Here is a 21709-nt window from a genome sequence, read left to right as displayed (position 1 = left end):
CATAACCCTCTCAATTCAATACATATTTCACGTACAAAATTTTATCCTACGTTTAATGTATTTATACGATCTCCCTAATTTTTAAGAAATTACGCCATTGGAGCTGTGTGTTTATTGTAAATGAGAAGGTTAACTTTTTTTAAAAAAAAATTAAAGAATATTATTAATGATAGAAAAATTGGCCAAGATCGAATCCATCGTAGTGGAAGATCTCTTTATTCGATTCCATGCTTGAAACCAATGCCTTGATTAAAATTATCATTCTATTTTACTAGTCGGATTGGATTAGAATTCGGACAAAAATTTGTGTGAGACGGTCTCACATGTCGTATTTTGTGAGACGAATCTCTTATTTGGATCATCAATGAAAAATATTACTTTTTATTATGAATATCGGTAAGGTTGACCGATATCACAAATAAAGATTCGTGAGACCGTCTCACAAGAGACCTACTCTAAAACTCAACCACGGATCCAGAACTCGTGAAGAGTATAATTCATTATGTTATCTTTTTATATAAATTTATCTTTTGACCGAATTGATCCTCATAGTGCAGTGATTCGCAACCATCAGGGTATTATCTGTGCAGCTGTTGTCGAGTGCTACCTGATTGTCTGGCACGGTTTTGGATGCGGAAATCCGGGCGATCAACTTTGGAATGACTCTTGCATTACAAAGCGGCTTTCACAGGGTGTGGGTTTTTTCAGATTCACTATCGGCAGTCTAGGAGGTGAACTTCAAGAAAGTTGGTCGTGATCCTCATGGTGTTTTAGTTTCCAACATTTTAGAAAACCTAAAATATGGTAAATTCTATGGGGTTAGTCACATGTTTAGATCAGCAAACAATAATGCTCATTGCTTAGCTATATTTGGTTTGTCCCACCCTTCACATGTTCGTTGGGTGGGTTCTTTGTACCCATCTTGATTGATGGATGTAACATCGTTGAATGCTATTAATGTTTAATTGTGTTTTCTCTAAAAAAAAAAATCATACATATAAAAGTGAATATTTATCAATATATTCGTGGTTCATATTTTTCAATAGATTATATATATAAGAATAAATGTTTATATTTGTATGCATTCTTGGAATATTATTATAATAATATAATGAAATATTTCTTATTTTTATTCAAAGTAAGCTAGAAAGATGGTAAATGATGTAGAATGGTCTCGAATTTTATTTAATTTGTATTAAATAATTATTGGATTAATTATTTCATTTAACAACTCGATATTCATCCTTGAATATTAAAAACATACTCTGTACAAAAAATAATTTAAATTAAACGAATTCATGAAAGTGGTATCGAAATGATTCTCCATAAAGCTTGAGACTCAACTTCAAAACAATAATCCATATTCGGATCTGAATTGAACTTGAACATGAAACAATTTACTTTTCATATTTTCAGGTCATTAGAACTTAAATAACATTTAATTATTTATAACTGAGCCCCTCGAGTTTTAATTATTTGTAATTAGCCCCTCATCTATCCTCATTTCCACGGACTACCCCTCCATTTATATATATTTACACGGATCCATACGTAGGCAGAGCTGCTGCTGCTGCTTCTTCTTCTTCTTTTTTTTTTACGTGTCTTTTCGGTTTCTGCTTCACTCTGTTTCTGGATTTGTTATCGAGCTCACAGTGAGTGACGTTCATTCTGAAATGGCTTCTAGAAAATTGAGCGATTCTGATGAGGAGAAGATCTTCAACCTCAAAATAGCTGTCTCCGGTCTCAATCAAATCAGGTATTATTTCCTTTTATTTTTTCAATATTTTATTTTAGTTGCAAGTAATACGGATCTGAGGAGTGAATGATTTGGATTTGCATTCATGTTTCAGCGAGAATGAAAAATCTGGATTTGTCAACCTCGTATCTCGATATCTCAGGTGCGGTTGGAGATTTTTTCCCTCCCTTGGCTGATTATTCGTGTTATGATCGTCGGAGATGTTTGGATTCCGTGTTTGTTTGCGTATATAGTAGCTTGATGTGTTTCATTTGTCGGAATTTGTGAACAGAAGTGAGTGGATTAATTTAATTTAACTTTGTTTAGATTTTGAGCTCCATGCTAAGTGCGGTCAGCAAGCTAGACGGAAGATGAATGTTTTTTAGTCTCATTTATGATATTTATAAAAGTTTATGCAAGACATCTAACAAACTTAGTGTCTTCTAACTTCTTACTCATGTATGATTTAATTCGATTGAATACACTGGTAGTGGATTGCATTTACTTATGATTTCTGCTGAACTGATTTTTTGTGTATTTTACGATCGGTTGTAACTTGTAAATAATAGTGGTGAAGCTCAGCATATAGAGTGGAGTAAGATTCAGACCCCAACTGATGAGGTCGTGGTGCCATATGACTCCTTAGCCCCGGTGCCTGAAGGTGTTATTCCTTTTCCAATCCTGTATTTTTTCGCCTCTCAATTTCAAGACATCTCTCCTTTTCTCCTAAAACCATCAAATTTTGGATTGGATTAATATGTTTTAGCCTACCGTAATTAATATATATTTGGTCTGGTGTGGTTACCTGTCCATTTTACCACAGATCATGCAGAGACAAAGAAACTTTTGGACAAACTTGTGGTGTTAAAGCTCAATGGAGGCTTGGGAACAACAATGGGATGTACTGGCCCAAAGTATGCCGTGACAATATTTCTCCTTTATGGTCTACTTATCTGTCTGTGATTACTTTACAACTGAACCAAGGAATGCTTCTATAATGTTGCGTCTCATGCAATAGTTTCTGTAGGCTATTGAAAACCAGTGAAATTCTTTTTATAATCTTGGTGCTCAAAGTGTTCTCAGGTATCTAAATAAACTGGTGAACTGCATTTTGTCCTCTAACCCGGTCTTAGGGGCTGTCTGAAAATTTAACCAATTGTGAGGGTGATCCACCATTTTTTGTTTAATGCGGTCTAAAATGCAACTGATTCTGAATGAGCACTAGCATATGAATTAGTTTTTTGTTTTTTTTTTACTTTACCATTTTATTATTTGCTACAGATATTTTTTTTATTACTTTACCATTTTTTTTTTTTCGAATCTTAGATCAACAAAATTTTCTAATTATAAAACTATTTATGGGGGCTGTATACTCAATCCCTTAAGAAAAAATCATTTCCTATCTATTTTCGAAGGTGTCATATAGGAGTGGAAATATACGACTGATCTTGGAAGTCATCCATCTGACCAAATATCGTTTCCTGAATGCCAAAGTTTATATCTTGACCTCCTTGGCTGCAACACGTGTCAGAATTGTGCCATGATTTTTACCATGTTCATAAGTACCAGTTCACTAGCACAATATTTATCCTCGTTAAATATATTTTGTAGTACCATAGGGAAAAAGGTGATCCATCCATTTCAAAAGTTTGGAAACGTGGACTGAAAAACTCTCTATGCTTCGTTATTTAAATATGTTATTGAATAGTTATTGCTTCCATTTTCTATGCTTGGTTATTTAAAAATGTTATTGAATAGTTATTGCTACCATTTTTCTTGCTAGTAATTCATTCTGCTCAATTTTATTGAAGATTGTTGGTGAATGTTTTTATATTACTTGGTATTGCCCTTACAGCAAAAGCTTTTCTTACCTAATCACATTTACATAGCATATAGAAAAATTGTCATAGTTGTGTTCGGTGATGCTCTTTGATTATCATAATCGGCTTTAAGTTGCATTCATTCCCATGATTTAGGTCTGTCATTGAAGTTCGAAATGGTTTGACATTTCTTGACTTGATTGTCATCCAAATTGAGGTATTATTCTTATGTCACATATTCTCCAGTTTTGTTTTATTCCATGGTGCATGCAACCGATTTTTCAGTTGTCAATAGACACTCAATGCTAAATATGGATGCAATGTGCCCCTGGTTTTAATGAACTCATTCAACACTCATGATGATACTTTGAAGGTAAGACATCAGTTCTACCTATGGGAGGAGTCTCCCCAGATGAAATTAAACATGATTATTTTTTCTTTTCATATGCTAGATTGTTGAAAAGTATACGAACACAAACATCGAGATTCATACATTTAATCAGGTCTGTAAACATATGTTCATTTTTCTGCAATAATTTTGTGATGGCAATTTTGCGGTCTGAGTTCATTTCCTTTACTTTTCAGAGTCAGTACCCTCGTTTGGTGGTTGAAGATTTCTTGCCCCTTCCCAGCAAAGGAAATGTTGGCAAGGATGCATGGTATTTTCTGTCACTGATTCGTTTGTTCTTCTGATTCTTGCAGATTTATATTTTGGCAAGTTTTTAATTTAACTGATACTTCTGGTGTCCATTGTTATTTTCTTATGCAGTGTTTGCTTTACGTATTTTTTAAGGACATGATGTATATTGTAATCTTCAAATCTATCTTTAGTTTCACTAGTCTTTTCACATTTTATGCATATTTCATTTTCTTTGTTTTAGAATCTTTAACTCTTATTAATGCATATTGCAAATACAGGTACCCCCCTGGTCATGGAGATGTCTTTCCATCTTTGATGAATAGTGGGAAACTTGATCTCTTATTATCACAGGTGCAGCTGTATAAAGCACCAAGCTCTTTTTATTATGGTATACAACTGCTCAAGGATGTCTGGTTACATCTCATTCTTATTTTCTTCTTTCTTTTTCCTCTCAGGGAAAAGAATACGTCTTTGTTGCCAATTCTGATAACTTGGGTGCTGTTGTTGATTTGAGTATCCTTGGTGACTGAAATCTCAGCTTTACATATTGTTCAAGCACTTGATATTTTTGTCTTTTGCTGCCATCTTGTAGAATTTAATTTTTGCTTTATACGTGTATGTATGTATGTACGTGCATGTGTGTTTTATCCGAGGTAGAATCTGTGGATTCATCTGCAAAACACTGCCTTAATTCACTGTTGCAGAAATTTTAAACCATTTGATCAATAACAAGAATGAATATTGCATGGAGGTACTAAAAAATGGTTTATTCTTAAATTTTATTCCTTTTAGGACAAATTGTTTCCAGAGATCAATGTGCGTGTTTGTGCAGGTCACACCCAAGACTCTAGCTGACGTGAAGGGTGGTACGCTAATCTCTTATGAAGGGAAAGTACAGGTATGTTGAGTGGTTGCATTTCTCCTCATATAACATTCAATCCTGAAGTTTAAATTCTTCGATTCTTATGAATCCACCTCCATAACATAGTAGATTGAAATAGAACAGTTTCCTATGCTGACTCAATTTTATTTTATTTTATTTTTCCTGAAATTATCCTGGCTCAGTTTTTGTGAACTCTGGTAGATTCCTTCCTGGAAGGGTTTAAACTAGTGGTCACCATTTTGGAGAAATAGGTGGCAAACCATCAAAAGCTGTTGCCCAATGTTGAGCCTTATGCTTCAGCTTTGAGATACCAAGTTACTTTTGTGCACGTGAACTCAACTCTAAGATTTGCTCCATGTGTTGTCTTTCAGATTGTATCTATAGCAACACTGGACATATTTCAGTTCTGACAAAATAAATTTCTGTTATTTTGTTTTCCAGTATCTGACAACAAATTAGCAAGAAAATATAGCTGTCTTCTCTATCACTTAATTTGCGCCTGTATATACTAATCAATATTTTTTTCACTCTCTCTTGTTAATCTTCAATATTAGTTAGGGTAACTGTTGTCTTGTCTGTGCTGCAGCTTCTGGAAATTGCACAAGTTCCAGACGAATACGTGAGTGCTAATTCTTTAATCTGTTCTATTTGGTTTTCTATTATGGCAGTTTAAGTAATTTCTTATTTATGATGTGAATCTATCTGGTCGCCATGGTTATTAAATCCACGTACAACAATGTACCATTATTTATTGCATTTTGGGTATAGAAATAAACACGTATTTTCGGATGCATTTTTAAGGCTCTTATAACTGCATCAAAACTTTTATAGTTTCATATTGGATGACCATTGAAAATAAATTTTGGAACTAATAGGTTGAGATGATTAATAATCATCAATCATATAAAATTGAAAGTCGAGTTCACTGATCAAAATAAAAATAAATGAACGTTTAGTTCTTATAATTTTCCATGATAAGGTGTTTAGTGATCATAAGTTCTTGTTGCAAGACATCAGGGAGTCCCAACTCATTGTTAAAAATGTCCAGTTTCTTTTTAGAGTGGAATCAGGGAATCCCAACTCATTTTTTTAAAATGTCAAATATCTATTATCTTTTTTCACTAGAATTACGATAACATAAAATAAATCATTTTATATGCTTTCTAAAAACATATTTTACAAATTTGATCTATAATCTTATAAGTTCTTCAGGAACATAACAATATGTCGAGGACGTTATAAGATGCTTTAGACAAATTTAGCCAAAAGCCCCCTTAAATGGTCTTGTCCTTTTGTGTTCCTGCTGTTAATAAATATCACGGGCCACTACTGCTTGGGGTTGAACTGATGGATATTTTCTTGTTGATACAGGTCAATGAATTTAAGTCCATAGAGAAGTTTAAAATTTTCAACACCAACAATTTGTAAGTCAGAAAAATACCCCAGGTTACTTCTGGTTATATTACTGCATTTTTCTAGAGAAATGCATAACTACTTGTATTACCATATCTTGCAGGTGGGTGAACTTGCATGCAATCAAAAGACTTGTGAAACAAGATGATCTGAGGATGGAAATTATTCCCAACCCAAAGGTACAACGTTTATTGCTAGTAGAAATCTTTCTGGGAAACCGGACCTTTCTAATCACGCCAATACGACTTTTATAGGAAGTGGATGGGGTGAAAGTTCTTCAACTTGAGACTGCTGCAGGGGCGGCAATAAGGGTACAGTACCTTCAAATGTCTTTGAAATAGTCAAATTTGATGAATTTAATTTTAATTTGGTTCCCAATTATTTTTCCACGTTAAATTAAATTAACTTAAGCAATCGTAATTCAGTTCTTTAATCATGCTAGTTGGCACCAACGTTCCCCGATCTCGCTTCCTTCCCGTAAAAGCAACTTCAGATCTGCTTCTAGTCCAAGTAAGTCTATGGCACATGCCATAGTTTGTGCATTGAATACACTAATGACGCGAGCGTGGCCACGCGCTGCTTATTATTGGTTTCTGACTCAATCATTCCTCAGTCTGATCTATACACCTTGTCTGATGGCTTTGTGAACCGGAACCCTGCAAGGGCCAATCCTTCCAATCCTTCAATTGATTTGGGACCTGAATTCAAGAAGGTTTGGGTTTATCTCAGCTGTTATTTTCTTTGATTGGTGAATATCTCTAAATCATATAATCTGAGATCTTTCCATAATAGGTTGGCAATTTCTTAAGTCGATTTAAGTCTATCCCCAGCATTATTGAACTGGATAGCTTGAAGGTAACAGGCGACGTATGGTTTGGAGCTGGTGTTACTCTGAAGGTAACTTGAAATTCGGTTGCTCTTGCGGTTTAAATGTGAATGAATGCTTTTAGGCTTGTCATATCTCATGATATTTTTATTCATCTTTGTGGATGTGGTACTTTTTCTTTCAGGGTAAAGTTACAATTTCTGCAAAAACTGACCTGAAGCTGGAAATACCTGACGGAGCTGTTATAGCAAACAAGGTAATATGCTGTGCATCTATCATGATAAATCAAGATTAGAGAAATTACCTGGTCTATCTAGCTAGATTAATTGTAGGATTAAAATGTCGACTTGAAACCTAAATGCTTCATTCATGCGTTTGTACAACCCACATGCTGGTATGGAAAATTTATTCAGCTAGAAATAAATTTGTTTCTAACAGGTAAGTAAATCATCTCAAATCTACTGAAAAATATTTTAGCGTAGGGATATTTCATTATTCGAGGATATGTGCAAGTTTTAAGTGCAATTATGCTGTGTTCGTATAAGTTAAGATATATACACTAGAGGTAACTTGAGGACTAAATACCATTTTTATACATCAAAATAAACATTTTGTAATTTTAAAACTTATGAATTAAATTTCGCTTCGTTTCAGACACGTTGTGTATGTGCCACGGTGCGAGGAGTAGTTTGTTTTTTCCCCATATTTACGATTAAGTTCGAACTTATGTCTCTGGCTTACCTTTGTCTAACTTGTTTCCAGGAAATTAACGGTCCTGAAGATATATAGAAGACTTGTTTCTTTTGAATTCAAGTAACGTTTCTACGAGAAGTTCTTTTTACATAATTTTTTTCTTGTGATTATAGCATCAAGAATTTATGAGGTGAATAAACCCATTTGAAGCGTTCTTTTATAAAAAAAATAAAAAATTGCGATGCATTGATTAGTCATCAGAATCTGTGAGCTCCCATGTGTGATTCCTTGAGTTATTATTACTCAGGAAGGAAAAAACACGCACAGGCGCACACGGGAGCACCTCAGATCCAATAATTGATCGCCAACACCACACGTTCCCACAAACGCATAAATTACAAGTGAGGAAAATATATTTTCAAGTATCAACTCTAAATCAACATTAAAAATTAATTCAATAATCGTGTCAGATAACTATTTTCAAAAATTTTAATTTGAATCCAAATCCTTCTCACAAGCCTAAATTAAACGCCACAATATCGATTATAAAAAAGCAGCATTTCTTCATTTCTTTTAATGACATATCAAAACAGTAAAATTTCCAAATAAGTGGACCAAGTTTGCAAGTAATTGACAGATTAAGAGTGCCACGTTCAAATCAACCAAGGGCAAACAGACAAGTTTTCAGTTCTTTTGTACTTTTCCAGAACGAAAATTTCGAAGTTTGAGATATATCATTAAAATGAAGCAATTTTACCCAAGACTTCATTAAAAACAAACGACTTAACATAAACACAAAAACTAGAGAAAGAGGGCTTCCAAAGCATGATCTCAATGGCCAGCCGAACCATTAATTGTTGGTGTTAAATTGGTTTTTTTTGTAGAATTTGGCTCGACTCACAAATTAATGTAATTTTTCTTTTTAGAGAGATGAACATAGAATTTTATTTATGGTCTTTGTCAACGGGACAGATTAATCACCCTCATATACACATACAACCAAAAACCAAATGCACGCAAGAGCAATGCAAATATAACATAGGAAGAAGTTAGATTATAGATGAGTAATGAGCTACTGAAAATAAGATACACTTTTTTTTGTTACATTTAGATCAAAAAATTGAAGGACTTAATATAAATTATTTTTAATTTTTTTAAGTTTCAATTATATTTTTAATTTTTACTTTAACACAAAATATATTAAATTGAGATTACATTATAATATTATTATGCAGTTATTACGTATTTTAATTGATATATATATATATATATATATATATATATATATATATATATATATATATATATATATATATATATATATATATATAAGCTTTAAAAAATGACTTCAATTGATTATGACATCTTACATGAATGCCCAGTAGGCAGTTAGATGTAACCATGCTACTACTAGCATAGCAGCAGGAGGGGATTGTTTATAAGAGTAAAAAAAAATGAAAATCTATTTTGGATTTGAGACAAGAGAAAACATCATTTCAGTCAAGAGTGAGGAAAATAATGGTTTCAACTAAAATAATTGTCCATATTGAATTAATCTGAAAATTTTGTTCGATTTTTTAGAAGTTCGGTTTTAGGTTTTTAAAATACCGGTCAGTTCGGCTTGATTTTGAGTTTTAATATAAAACTCCAATTAACCGAGCAAGCTGAACTTTTGTAATAATAATATATTATTAAATTTTGGAAAAAAAATTATTAAGATATAAATATTATAAATTTATAATAATATTTTATTGGACACAATAAATAAAATTAAAAATATATATATTCCATAAATAAAATTTTACTTTATTTAATTGGATTTTTATATTGTAATTTTTTAATTAAAATTTTATATAAAAAAATCTAAAATTTTGGTTAATTCGATCACCGATCGAAATGACCAATTTTTTCGATATGATTTATCAGGTTTTCGTAGTAAAATTTATTCCTTTCAGTTTGTCGAAAAAAAACTTTGGTTAATTTGATTTTAGAAAATTTAGTTCAATTTAAATCGAATACTCCTATTAATTAAGATATAACCAAGGATGGAGACAACTCGAGATATTTTTGAATCATCACTCTACGTCTCTGTATATATTATATGACCAATTATGTATACCTAGGATATCAATATCCCAAAAGTTTTAGAGCATATGACTACATCATAGAATCCTAATTAATCAAGGAGACATTCACAAGGATCATAATATATTATATTATACTTTGGGAATTTATATATATTTTTCGAATAAAGGCCTTTCCATACCTCTAAATACTCCGAAATGGAACAAATTTACGATTTTCACTTGAGTACTTGAACATATAATATATTTGACTGGGAAAAATAAAGCAACGATGTCAATTTGTAATATTAATACGGCAAAAATTTATGTGAGACTGTTTCACATGTCGTATTTTATGATACAGATATCTTATTTAGGTTATCCATGAAAAAATATCTTTTTATGCTAAAAGTATTAATTTTTATCATGAATATCGATATGATTGACTCGTCTCGCAGATAAAGATCTGCGAGATCGTCTCACAAAAGACATATTTTAATAATAATAATCGGAGAATTACGGGGAAAAAAAACAATCATGGTTAGAATACGTACAATTTGTACGTAGTACTGATGACATATCAAGTGGTCCTCATACATGACATATCTAATTTCAAAGGCTCCACATTATTTTACTATACGCATCTTGCAGTTGTAGGCGGATTAATTTATTTCCGGGTAAAAGGCGTACGTATGGCCAAACAACCCTCCACATAGATTCTTTCATCATATCCTCACAATCTACCAATATATATATATATATATATATATATATATATATATATATATATATATATATTGAAAAAGTGATGCATGCACAGACACACACATATGTTTCATCTTTTAGATTTGAAATATTTGTATTCCGACTACTATTTTTAATCAATATGATGTCATTTTCTCAAAATATGTAGCCAGTTTTGTGTTTCTGAACATATTTTTAGTATTCTAACGACTTCGATCCTCGTTAATGTTTTGAATAGAACATACATACACAAAACTACGGCAATTTCAGAACTAAAATGGGCTAGACTTGAGGATTTTGACATTTTTTTCACTCAACAGGGATTGGAAGTTGAAACAGAAGAGAAATAAATGTTGCAATCCAATCTATGAATACATTAAAAAGGGGAGGGAGGTGGTATAAAAAAAGTCATGAATTTAATGAATGAAATGCTTTAAATATATAAGTTTGGTTGTTTTCACGTCGATTATAAAAATAATTTGATAAAAAATTGTGTGAAACGGTCTCACAGGTCGTATTTTGTGAGACAGATCATCATCTATGAAAAAATATTACTTTTTATGCTAAAAGTATTACTTTTTATAGTGAATATCGTTAATATTGACTCGTCTCACATATACAGATTGGTGAGATCGTGTGATACTAAAATAAATTATACAAGTAAATTGTTATTCAAAGAATAGTCACAGTAAAAAAACTAATAAATATAAAAAAGAGATTATATATATGTTTAAGATTAATAAAAATGGAGAGGATTTATGTAGAAATCTGAATAAAAAGGGGAGATGATGGTACAATGTTTGAAGGGTTTCTTTCGCTTTCACTGTCATGTGCAATATTATATTGTGTGTGATGGTCCGTACTCTGACAATGACCACTGAAGGATGGTCGCACATGCTTCCTGTCAAATCATTTTTCCATTCCACGGTCAGAATCCCACCGTACTATTTCATCAACGGTCGAAATCCCATCTTTCCCAGAACCCACCTCTGGTGACAGCCCAGTAGTCCAAGAGAGAGAGAGACAGAAAGAAAGAGAGGCACTCACTGAGCCATTTGCATAGTATCAGCAGTACAGAATTTGCATTTACATTTGCATCTGCATCATCATCCTCATATACACGCACATACTTACACTTTTTTTTTTCTCTTCCTTCCTCTCTCCACTGCGGGGTGACTGCTATCAGGTCGACCTTTGGTCGGGTGGACTATAAAAGATAAAGAAGGCCCTTTTCTTTCGTTTTCTCTCACTTGTTCTCTTCCTTGATAGGAGTGGAGTGACAGCGAGTGGTTTGAGTTCAGTTCTTATTGGTTTCCAGCTTCTGCTTACTGTAACTGTAACTACAAAACCAGAAGCAAGACATGAAAAATAAAAAAGATGGGGCTTTTCCCCTTTGTTTAACTTGTCAATCAATCGTCCATGGGGTGTCTTGCTGAAGGAGATGAAGTAGTCTCTTTTTGGCTTTATTTTTCTTGTGGGTTTCTTGCAATTATCAATTATCAGCTGAAATTGGGTGCTTTGAGGAGTCCATATGCACTTTCTTTTCGTGGGTTCGTGTGAATTTGGCCGTACTTGTCGGTGAAGGAAAATGCGGTACTGAGGATTTGAGTTGGGAGGCTGAGATGGTAGGCAGAAGGGGACTGTTGGAGTTTATAATTATGGAGTGTTTAGGGTTCAAGATATTTAGGATCTCTCGAATGGGGGTTTTTGTGAGCTGAACCTGATGTTACAATTAATAATTCTGTTATAGTAGGAATCGTTGCTACTTTAATTTATAAAGATTGATATATTCTAAAATTCAAGTGAAGTGTGGATAAAACGATGAAGTCTTCAACATCAGGGATGGGTCAGCAGTCTCATGAAGGTGCCAATTGTGTCTTCTCTTTGCTTCTTTGCACTATTCTGTTTTAGTTTAGACTTTTCTTTTCTTTTTAAACTCTAATTCTCCTCAACTATTTCTCATGTTACCGATCAGTTTCTTTTCTTGCTGAACTGCACACTTACTGTCTCTTGGTAGAATTCTTTAATATCTTTTGCCAAAACAGAATTCCCAATACGTATTTAGCTGGACGATATCATGGCTGATGGGTGATTTCTTGTTTATTGTGATTTTGAAAGGGGAGAAGAAGTGTTTGAATTCTGAGCTATGGCATGCCTGTGCTGGTCCTCTGGTTTCCCTACCAACGGTGGGAAGTCGTGTGGTTTACTTCCCTCAGGGTCACAGTGAGCAGGTTAGTTTGGAGTATTCTATTGCAATCTTTAATATGTCTTTTAGCATCATGCACCTTTTAAACACGACATTATCACTTTGCATGCGTAGCATCTAAAATATTATATTATTTGTAACTGGTTTGACAGGTTGCTGCGACAACTAATAAAGAAATAGATGCCCACATACCTAATTACCCGAGCTTGCCAGCACAGTTGATTTGCCAACTTCACAATGTGACAATGCATGTAGGTGCTCTTCATTATATATTTTGTTTTTGCCTTGCAAATAACTCAATTGGGTAAATTATTGTGTCGACCTTTAAAAGAGTTCCTTTCATATGTTGAGCTTCAGGCAGATGTTGAAACGGATGAAGTATATGCTCAGATGACATTGCAGCCCTTAACTCCGGTACTTTGAAATACACAAAGAATTGCTTGATACTTTGTGTAGCTTTCTTCTAATAATCAGAATCTGTGTATGAATTGATCTTTATTTAACTGCAGCAAGAACAAAAGGATACATATCTTCCGGTGGAGCTGGGAACTCCTAGCAGGCAACCAACTAATTACTTTTGCAAGACTCTGACAGCAAGTGATACTAGTACACATGGAGGCTTCTCTGTTCCACGTCGGGCTGCAGAAAAAGTTTTCCCGCCTTTGGTAAAGATACTTGTAATCTGATCATTATGATGCAAAACTGGTGTTGAAACTGTCAGCAATTATCTTTTTTTCTCAGGATTTCTCGCAGACACCACCTGCACAAGAACTTATTGCCAAGGATCTTCATGATGTTGAATGGAAGTTTAGGCATATTTTTCGAGGTAAGATTTTGAAGTCTTGCAACCTACATTCGTATGTTAGTGAAATAGTATTTGTGATCTAACCTCAGTCCATCTATATTTTATATCATACTTAAAGAGATTATATGCATGCATAACTTAACTATGAGCTGAAGTTTCAGTCGTCTAGACGTATTACACTCTGTCTTTACGTGATCAGATAAATTGGGGCTTCAAATTAAAATAAGAGTCACCCAGATACAAAACCAACCCCTAATCCCTAAAAAACTACCTGGATACTAATACTGATAAATGGGATTGATTATTTAGTCGGTTGTCCTTTAGCCGGTTGACACCTCTACTATCTCAAATCTTTTAAAAAAATTCTCTATTTAAAAAGTTTCCATCTATCAACAACATTCAAAGTTAATCGAAGCTACTAAATCAGGCAGCTGAAGGTGTTAGCTTTAAAACTCAATTTTTTCACTGGTGTTCTCCATTAATCATTAGAGTTCCTATTATGGGTATCTCCTTTTGTTACCACTTAAAAGGCTTCATCTACTTAGAATATTCAAAATCAAAGGATACTGATCGTATGATGCATATTAAGTACCTTTCGCTCTTGCCTTGAACTCATGCTATTTTATTATTGGTCCTTTCCTGTTTTATCAACTTCTTGTATCGGTAACAAATTCAATAGGACAACTGGTGACCACGCAAAAGCCGTCATTAAAATAAAAATAACATTAACTAAAATAAAACGAAAAATTTATTAAATTAAACAGCTTTAATACTGGGGATTCGTCACAACCTGAATAAAACGAAACTAACTTGTTGGAAGAAAATAAAGTAATGAATAAAACAAATAATAATTTATGAACTACCTTAAAGATTTGGATAGCCTTGGATCTCCAATCACAGTCCTTGCTGCCCATAGAAAATCTCCTCTTATTTGGATATTGAAACCTCTGAACTATTAAACTTTAGAGACAGTTCTTTCCTTCTGTCTGGAGCTGTTCTTTCTCACTTTTCTGCTGAACTAATGCGATAGTAGCAGCCCCAAATTCGTGACTTAGGGAGTTTTTCAGGAATATTATTTGTTGCTTCGGTTAGGTTCATCTCATCGCTGTGGTGATTCTCCATTTATATAAAAACGGTCAATATAATTGTTGTAGTCCCTTTGTCTGTGTGCAATGCATCAATAGTTACTTAATTTGACTATCATATGAGAGTTTGGTCAAAGCACTCAAACATGGATTTCTATTTTGATGAACAAAACTATGCAATTTTTTTCCTTGATCTAAGCAGAATTTGGTCAAGTGATGAACATAAATTTTTTAGGCTTTTAGCCGTAACAATTTGATAAGCTATCTTACAGGTGTATGAGTAATATCTACAAAGGTCATCGGCCTTTGGACACATAAAACAGAAAGAGTTAAGATAAGAAAATTTTGAAAGTTTTATAATTTTAATGCATGCAAATTAACTTGATTTAAACTTAGTATTGTGCACAAAATGTATACAATCCCCATTTATCAACTTTTTGAGGTTATTTTGTGGAGCATCATTACTAAATGATTATACTGTACAATGAAATAATTTATTACAGGATGAAAAAGAAATCAAATTTACTTGGATATAGTGTGAAATTCTCGTCCTCCGTGTTACTCCATTCTATGAGTATATTTTGGAAATGTATCAGATTATTTAGGAGAACAACCATATTAACTTTTGTTATGAATAAAACAACTCAAACTACAAGAAACCTAAATAGTCTTGGCTGATGTGCATAATGGCTCACAGTCTGGCTGGTTTTACATGCTTTAAATCTAAATATTTGATTTGTGTAAAAAAGTCACTTACATTCATCATGGGTCTGCCTTGACCTTCTGAATTTTGCTATAGCATTCTATATTTTGACTTCATGCAGGTCAACCCAAGCGTCATTTGCTTACGACTGGGTGGAGTGTCTTTGTCAGTGCCAAAAGACTAGTTGCTGGAGATTCTGTTCTTTTTATCTGGTATCTTATACCTACTTGATTTTCAACCTCAATTTCAGTTTCTTCTAACAAAGTCTTATTCTATTGGTTTGTTTGCAGGAATGAAAAAAATCAGCTTCTTTTGGGAATTCGTCGTGCCACTCGACCACAAACTGTGATGCCCTCATCTGTCCTTTCAAGTGACAGTATGCACATTGGACTTCTTGCTGCCGCTGCTCATGCTGCTGCTACTAATAGCTGCTTCACTGTATTCTATAACCCGAGGTGGTAATCATGATAATCATAGTAATTGCTTACGTTTATATATAAAGATAAACGTAAAATAATAATAATAATAATAAGTTAATCTGATAACAAATGCTTGTTACGCCAGGGCTAGTCCATCTGAGTTTGTCATTCCTTTGTCAAAGTATGTCAAAGCTGTTTATCACACTCGTGTTTCTGTTGGAATGCGTTTTCGGATGCTATTCGAAACTGAAGAATCAAGTGTGCGAAGGTATTTTTATCTGCATTTTCTAGTTTTAGCAAAGAGCACATGCACTTTATGTCTACACATTAGATAATTTTCATGGCACCAAATCACAATTCGATAATGATGCTATAGGTCATATTAGTGTTTGATACCAATAATCTGAAATTGCGGAGAACAACTAGTTTTCTTATCGGGAACCAAATTCCCAGCTTTGATGTATGTGTGATGCCTGCATTAGGCTACTTATACATTACATTCTAGAATTATGCCATGTTACATTCATAACTGACTGTAGTAGATAGCAGAGTTTTAGTCGATTGATGTGAAAACTGGAGCTCGTTTACTACTAGTTTTTGTAGACCGATTGGTTCAGATTCTGATTCCGATCCCCAGTCCTTTGGCCTGTGCTAATCCATGTGTAGAGTTACCCTCCGTGGTCTGTATGATATGGTAGATTTCTCACAAAATCTTTGTCACATGCTTCAGTTCAGGAACAACCCAACTAAATTTCCAATACATTCCACCTCTGGCAAGATTGTTCTCACCAGGTTTGCTAACCAGCACGGTGCATCTGTCTGGAGAGAGTGATCTGTACAAGGGGGAATTTTGATTGATTGAGACACGGTGAAGGGTGGGAAGATTGTTGATAAATAGTGGACAAAGAAATTATGTGAAGCATAATCACTCTTAAGCGCAACTCTATATTTTAGAAAGTGCAATGAATTTGGCCCCCTCTTCTTTTTCCTACTGTTTCTGTTTTCTCGTTTTATATTAAGAAGGGCGCAAAATAGGTTTAAAATCCTGGGACAAAGGTCAGATGATGCAAATGACACAATATTTATGTGTTTGGTGAAGAAAATATGAGATGCTTTTGAAATACATTTTTGCAAAAGACATTATAGGCTTTATTCCAACACCTTTACATGAAACGAAAGGTAAATGATATGTGAACATGGGAAGAATAGGAGACACGAGAAACAAAATTGAAAGTTGAGTGGAGGATGGTGCATATGCTATCGAATCTGTTCAGCGAATATGATAGAAGGAGAAGAAAATTTGTGAAAGTGGAGAAGAGAAAATGAAAAATTATTTAAAAAAATTATTTATGACTGTCCTTTTACTTTGTTCCCCTTGGATGATTCCACATTCAATCACACCCCAAAATTCTTACTCCGTCATACTACTCGTTAACCAACCGCATCCTTTTACAATTAAATAGTACATCGCTCTATGTTCAAGACCACTAAGAAGTTGCTGTTAAGCTCCAAACTTAATGATGCCAGGACTTCATCAAATTAATATTTACATGAAAATTTTATCCATGAATGATTTTACATCTAGGTACATGGGAACGATCACTGGCATTGGCGACCTGGATCCTATTCGTTGGCCAAACTCTCATTGGCGTTCTGTGAAGGTAAATGGCTTCTCTTTACTGCTTCAAATAATGTCTTTTCTTGCTCCTTCAGTATTTTTATTTCTCAACTGACTTCTATTTTTCCTGCTACATTAGCCTTTTTATATAATCACTCTGTCTATTTTTCATCTGGGGATTTTTTTTGAGGTCAATCTTCCAATCCCACTCCCCTTGCTATCTAGTTATACCGTTGTGAAAAATATTACAATGTGCTGCACAAAATTCAGTTTCTCATAATGTGTGCAGAATACTAAACATTGGCTTTATTTAGCGAACATTTTGAAATAGTAGTTGGATGTGAATGTTGACAGTTAAAAGTGTCCTAAAGAAAAATATCGCATAAAGATTAGAAGTGCATCTTGAGTCGTAAAGGCTGTCTTGGTTTTGTAAGCGTCAAAACCGTCAGTCTTGGATTAAATGACTGTCTACGGATGTCTCCCGTTCTCATTTTTTTTTTCTTGGTTTTTTGTAGGTTGGCTGGGACGAATCAACAGCAGGTGACAGGCAGCCAAGGGTATCACTTTGGGAAATTGAGCCTTTGACAACATTTCCCATGTATCCATCGTTATTTCCTCTCAGGTTGAAACGGCCCTGGTATACTGGGGCCTCCTCTTTTCAAGGTACAACTTTTGCCTAATGTTTGGTGAATTTTCCTCGTTAGGGAAAGGTTACATGTTCCAAACTTCCAGTGCATCATGAAACTGTAGTCTGTCCCGTGGGTAAGTGCTTGATGATGGAGTTCTCTTTACCTGGAGAAATGCTGAACTACCTTTTATTCAGCTTATTCTTTGTTTTGTTTTGTGCCATTTCTCAAACCCGATATCAAATTTTATGATCGTTTTATGTAGTCTACTAATTCCCAGCCTCTTTTAGCTCAGATGGTAACAACGAAGCAATCAATGGCATGACATGGTTAAGAGGTGAAGCCGGTGAACCTATGAATTTTCAGTCCATTGGCATGTTTCCATGGATTCAGCAGAGATTTGATCCATCGGTCTTGAGAAACGATCTCAGCCATCAGTATCAGGCTATGCTGGCTTCAGGATTGCAAAATTTAGGCGGTGGAGATATGTTGAAACATCAAATAATGCAGTTCCAACAGCCAGTTCATTATCTTCAACATCCAGGAGGGCATGATCCTATGTCACAGCAACAGCAAGTAGTCCACCCCTCAGTTTCTTCTTCTCATATGCTTTCAGCACAATCCCATACGCTGTCGGATAACATGCAGAGGCCACTGCTACAGCTGGTTGACAATCATTCGGAAGAATATCATCAACAACATACTTATCAAGAACCATTTGCGATTCAACATGATCAGCTCCAACAAAGGCAGCCATCAGATGTTCCCTCCCCTTCGTTTACAAAACCCGGTTTCACAAATCCAAACAGTAATTTGTCGGCATCTATGTCGCATTCTAGTATGCAAAATATGCTGGGTTCTCTTTGTACTGAGGGGACTGGAGATCTTTTAAATTTCACAAGAACAGGTCAGCAAATACTCAATGAGCAATCACCTCAACAATCATGGGTGGCAAAATTTTCTCTGTCGCCTGTCGGTGATCGTTCCAATTCAACATCACTTCCTCTGTACCGTGGGAAAGATGCTTCTGGTGAGCACGAAACTTGTAGTTTGGATGCCCAGAATCATGGTCTTTTCGGCACTAATATTGACTCCTCTAACCTCCTCCTTCCCACCACTGTGTCTGGTCATGGCACTTCTTCAGCTCATGCTGATATGTCCTCTATGGCACTACGGGGATCTGGATATCAAAGCCCTCTATATGGCTATGTGCAAGATTCATCTGATGTTTTGCACAGTGCATGTCACATTGGCCAACCAACACGGGCCTCTACCTTCGTCAAGGTGCTTGTTCGAGATTTGATATAATGTTACATCCCAACCTTTACTTAGTTTGAGTGTGTTGGAAGTGATTTTTTCTGTGTTCTGTTTTCGGTTTTTGTGTATAGGTCTATAAAACGGGGTCAGTTGGTAGGTCACTGGACATCGCCCAGTTCAACAGCTATCAGGAGCTGCGACTGGAGTTGGGCCAAATGTTCAGGATTCCAGGGTTGCTTGAAGACCCTCAAAGATCAGGCTGGCAGCTTGTATTTGTTGACAGGGAGGACGATGTGCTTCTCCTTGGAGACGACCCATGGGAGTAAGTATCTATATATGTCATGTAAGTGAGTAATCAATATATAAACTGCCTTTATATGTTAAAGTGGGAGGTGGTAATAGAATGAAAATGGTGATCTTAAAACATAAATACATAAGAACACATTTTTTCTTTTTATTATTACGTAATGAATTATGTTTTCTTTAGAAATTTGAGATGATTGACATTCCTCTAACTCCAACTATTGTGCAACATGAAATACTAAGCTGGAAAATAAATAACCATAAACATATGTTGAACTGATGGTGTTAAATGCATATACAGTGCTTTTGTTAACAATGTCTGGTACATCAAGATTCTTTCTCCCGAGGATATGCAGAAGCTGGGAAAACAAGATGCTGGGACCTTGAGTACAAATGCAGTCGAAACGGTGGGCAACAATGATGCCAACGACGTTGTGTCGAGTACTCCAACTTTAGGATCTCTCGAGTATTGAGCAAGCTCAAAAGCGGAGCTTCTAAAGCACGCCTAGCTAGAAGTCACAGCAGATGTTGATTTTCTCCGGCTGTCTTTTATTTCGTTTCCAGTTCCAGACATGCTATTTATGATGTTATTAAGATATACGAGACCTAATATAATGGTGGTTAATTTTCTCCATTCAAAGAACACGAATCTAGACCGCCATGCATTCTGCATCACAACTATGAATCAGCAACTTAAATTAGATAACTTGAGGATATTACTGTATTGTAATCTTTAACTTGTTTCTAGTCTTCATTGTGTTGCGTGTTATAAATTTTGATTTTTTTTATTTTGTTTCTTCCATTTTGGTTTGTTGAATTAATTAATTAAGACAAAAATAAAAATAATAGTTACAAATTATATTTACATTTTGGATGAATTAATTGATTGTTTTTAAAAATAGTATAATATATTATGATATAATAATATATTTTATACTAATTATAATTTTGTTCGTCGTGTAACTCGTTCGAATTATTTTATCGTTTTTAAATTAGTACAAAACTCAATTTTTCTAACAGAAACATTACATCTTAATTTTATGTCATTCTAATTTTATGTCATTCGTGCATGAGACATCAAGTTAAAATAATTTGAAATGAAATCATATACTCGATCTTTAGGAAAATTTGTAAAAAAAAAAATACCCCTATTTGATAATGTTTTAATTCAAGGATAGTAGAGAATACTGATATTTTCCTTTAATTTCCGACTAACAGTCTAACATAATATATGCTTGAAATTTATATAAATGTACAGTTTTAAAATCTACTATCTTGAGAAAAATTAAATGCTCTTCGCGATGCATTTATTATTTTCTCCGACACCGCCCAAGACAAGATTCCTTCCTAGGATTCTCGTAGGTGTGCATTTAATGAGCTTCCACGAGCAGGGATATCGAACAGATCGCGTCATCAATTCAGAAACCCAATCAAGAAGCCTAGATTTGGCGTCAAAGGTAACTCGAACGGGCTGGGGATATCGAGCCATTAGTAGCCATTTCCATGCTTTCCTGGAGGCCGAAACGTTGCCGAATCCGTATAAAGCAGCTGGAGCATCCGCATTGGCGTTTCTTTGCGGATCAGCTTTCCCTCTGCTGTCAGCAATGGCGGTTTGCACAGCACGATCAGGGTGGTGGTCATATTGGCAGTAACATCCGTGTCGCTGGTTGTTTTCGGGGGAGTCGTCGGAGCATATCAGTTAAGGTTTCTGCCACGAGAGTTCTGGTCAATATGTTGTTAGAAGTAAACATTTTATGCAATGCATGTTACTTATTTTAAAAAAGTTTCACACTCGTAGGTTTTCTGTTTGAATGCGGAATAAATAATATTGAGGACTTAATTATTTACTACATAAAAAAATCGCGCTTTT

General features: G+C 34.5%; 2 protein-coding genes across 3 annotated transcripts; both read left to right on the top strand.

Moving 5' to 3' along the window:
- The first annotated feature begins 1554 nt into the window (after positions 1-1554).
- LOC140838382 (UTP--glucose-1-phosphate uridylyltransferase-like) lies at positions 1555-8256 on the top strand. The gene is given in 22 exon segments (XM_073204638.1): positions 1555-1756; positions 1851-1898; positions 2305-2396; positions 2559-2649; positions 3712-3772; positions 3851-3928; positions 4008-4058; positions 4141-4214; positions 4474-4546; positions 4651-4708; positions 4900-4946; positions 5028-5093; positions 5665-5697; positions 6450-6502; positions 6595-6670; positions 6746-6802; positions 6917-6931; positions 6933-7001; positions 7105-7203; positions 7284-7388; positions 7502-7573; positions 8080-8256. Coding segments are annotated over 22 exon segments (1428 nt in total). The 5' UTR covers positions 1555-1673; the 3' UTR covers positions 8107-8256.
- A 3585-nt stretch (positions 8257-11841) lies between these two features.
- LOC140838381 (auxin response factor 8-like) lies at positions 11842-20625 on the top strand. 2 transcript variants are annotated; one of them, XM_073204637.1, is made up of 15 exons: positions 11842-12681; positions 12936-13048; positions 13176-13274; positions 13381-13437; positions 13533-13688; positions 13765-13849; positions 15738-15828; positions 15907-16071; positions 16181-16303; positions 17621-17696; positions 18169-18316; positions 18575-19309; positions 19424-19563; positions 19668-19858; positions 20141-20625. In XM_073204637.1, exons 1-15 carry the CDS (start codon positions 12639-12641, stop codon positions 20310-20312), a joined length of 2394 nt encoding a protein of 797 aa, XP_073060738.1. In that variant the 5' UTR covers positions 11842-12638; the 3' UTR covers positions 20313-20625. The 2 variants fall into 2 exon arrangements, with proteins under 2 accessions (XP_073060738.1, XP_073060737.1); XM_073204636.1 differs by having other exon boundaries at positions 18575-19563.
- The last annotated feature ends 1084 nt before the right edge of the window (positions 20626-21709 follow it).

Source organism: Primulina eburnea, chromosome 8 (assembly GCF_022965805.1).
Source record: "Primulina eburnea isolate SZY01 chromosome 8, ASM2296580v1, whole genome shotgun sequence".
Taxonomy (NCBI): Eukaryota; Viridiplantae; Streptophyta; class Magnoliopsida; order Lamiales; family Gesneriaceae; genus Primulina; species Primulina eburnea.
Note: the sequence above shows the minus strand (reverse complement) of the source record. Positions and strands in the feature narration are given on the sequence as shown.

What these genes read in the sequence shown, in the direction of transcription:
- LOC140838381 (XM_073204636.1), top strand. Translation starts at nt 12,639, where the DNA reads ATGAAGTCTTCAACATCAGGGATGGGTCAGCAGTCTCATGAAG. An exon ending in CTCATTGGCGTTCTGTGAAG is followed by an intron (nt 17,697 to 18,168) that starts GTAAATGGCTTC and finishes GGTTTTTTGTAG; the next exon opens with GTTGGCTGGGACGAATCAAC. An exon ending in TGGGGCCTCCTCTTTTCAAG is followed by an intron (nt 18,317 to 18,574) that starts GTACAACTTTTG and finishes CTTTTAGCTCAG; the next exon opens with ATGGTAACAACGAAGCAATC.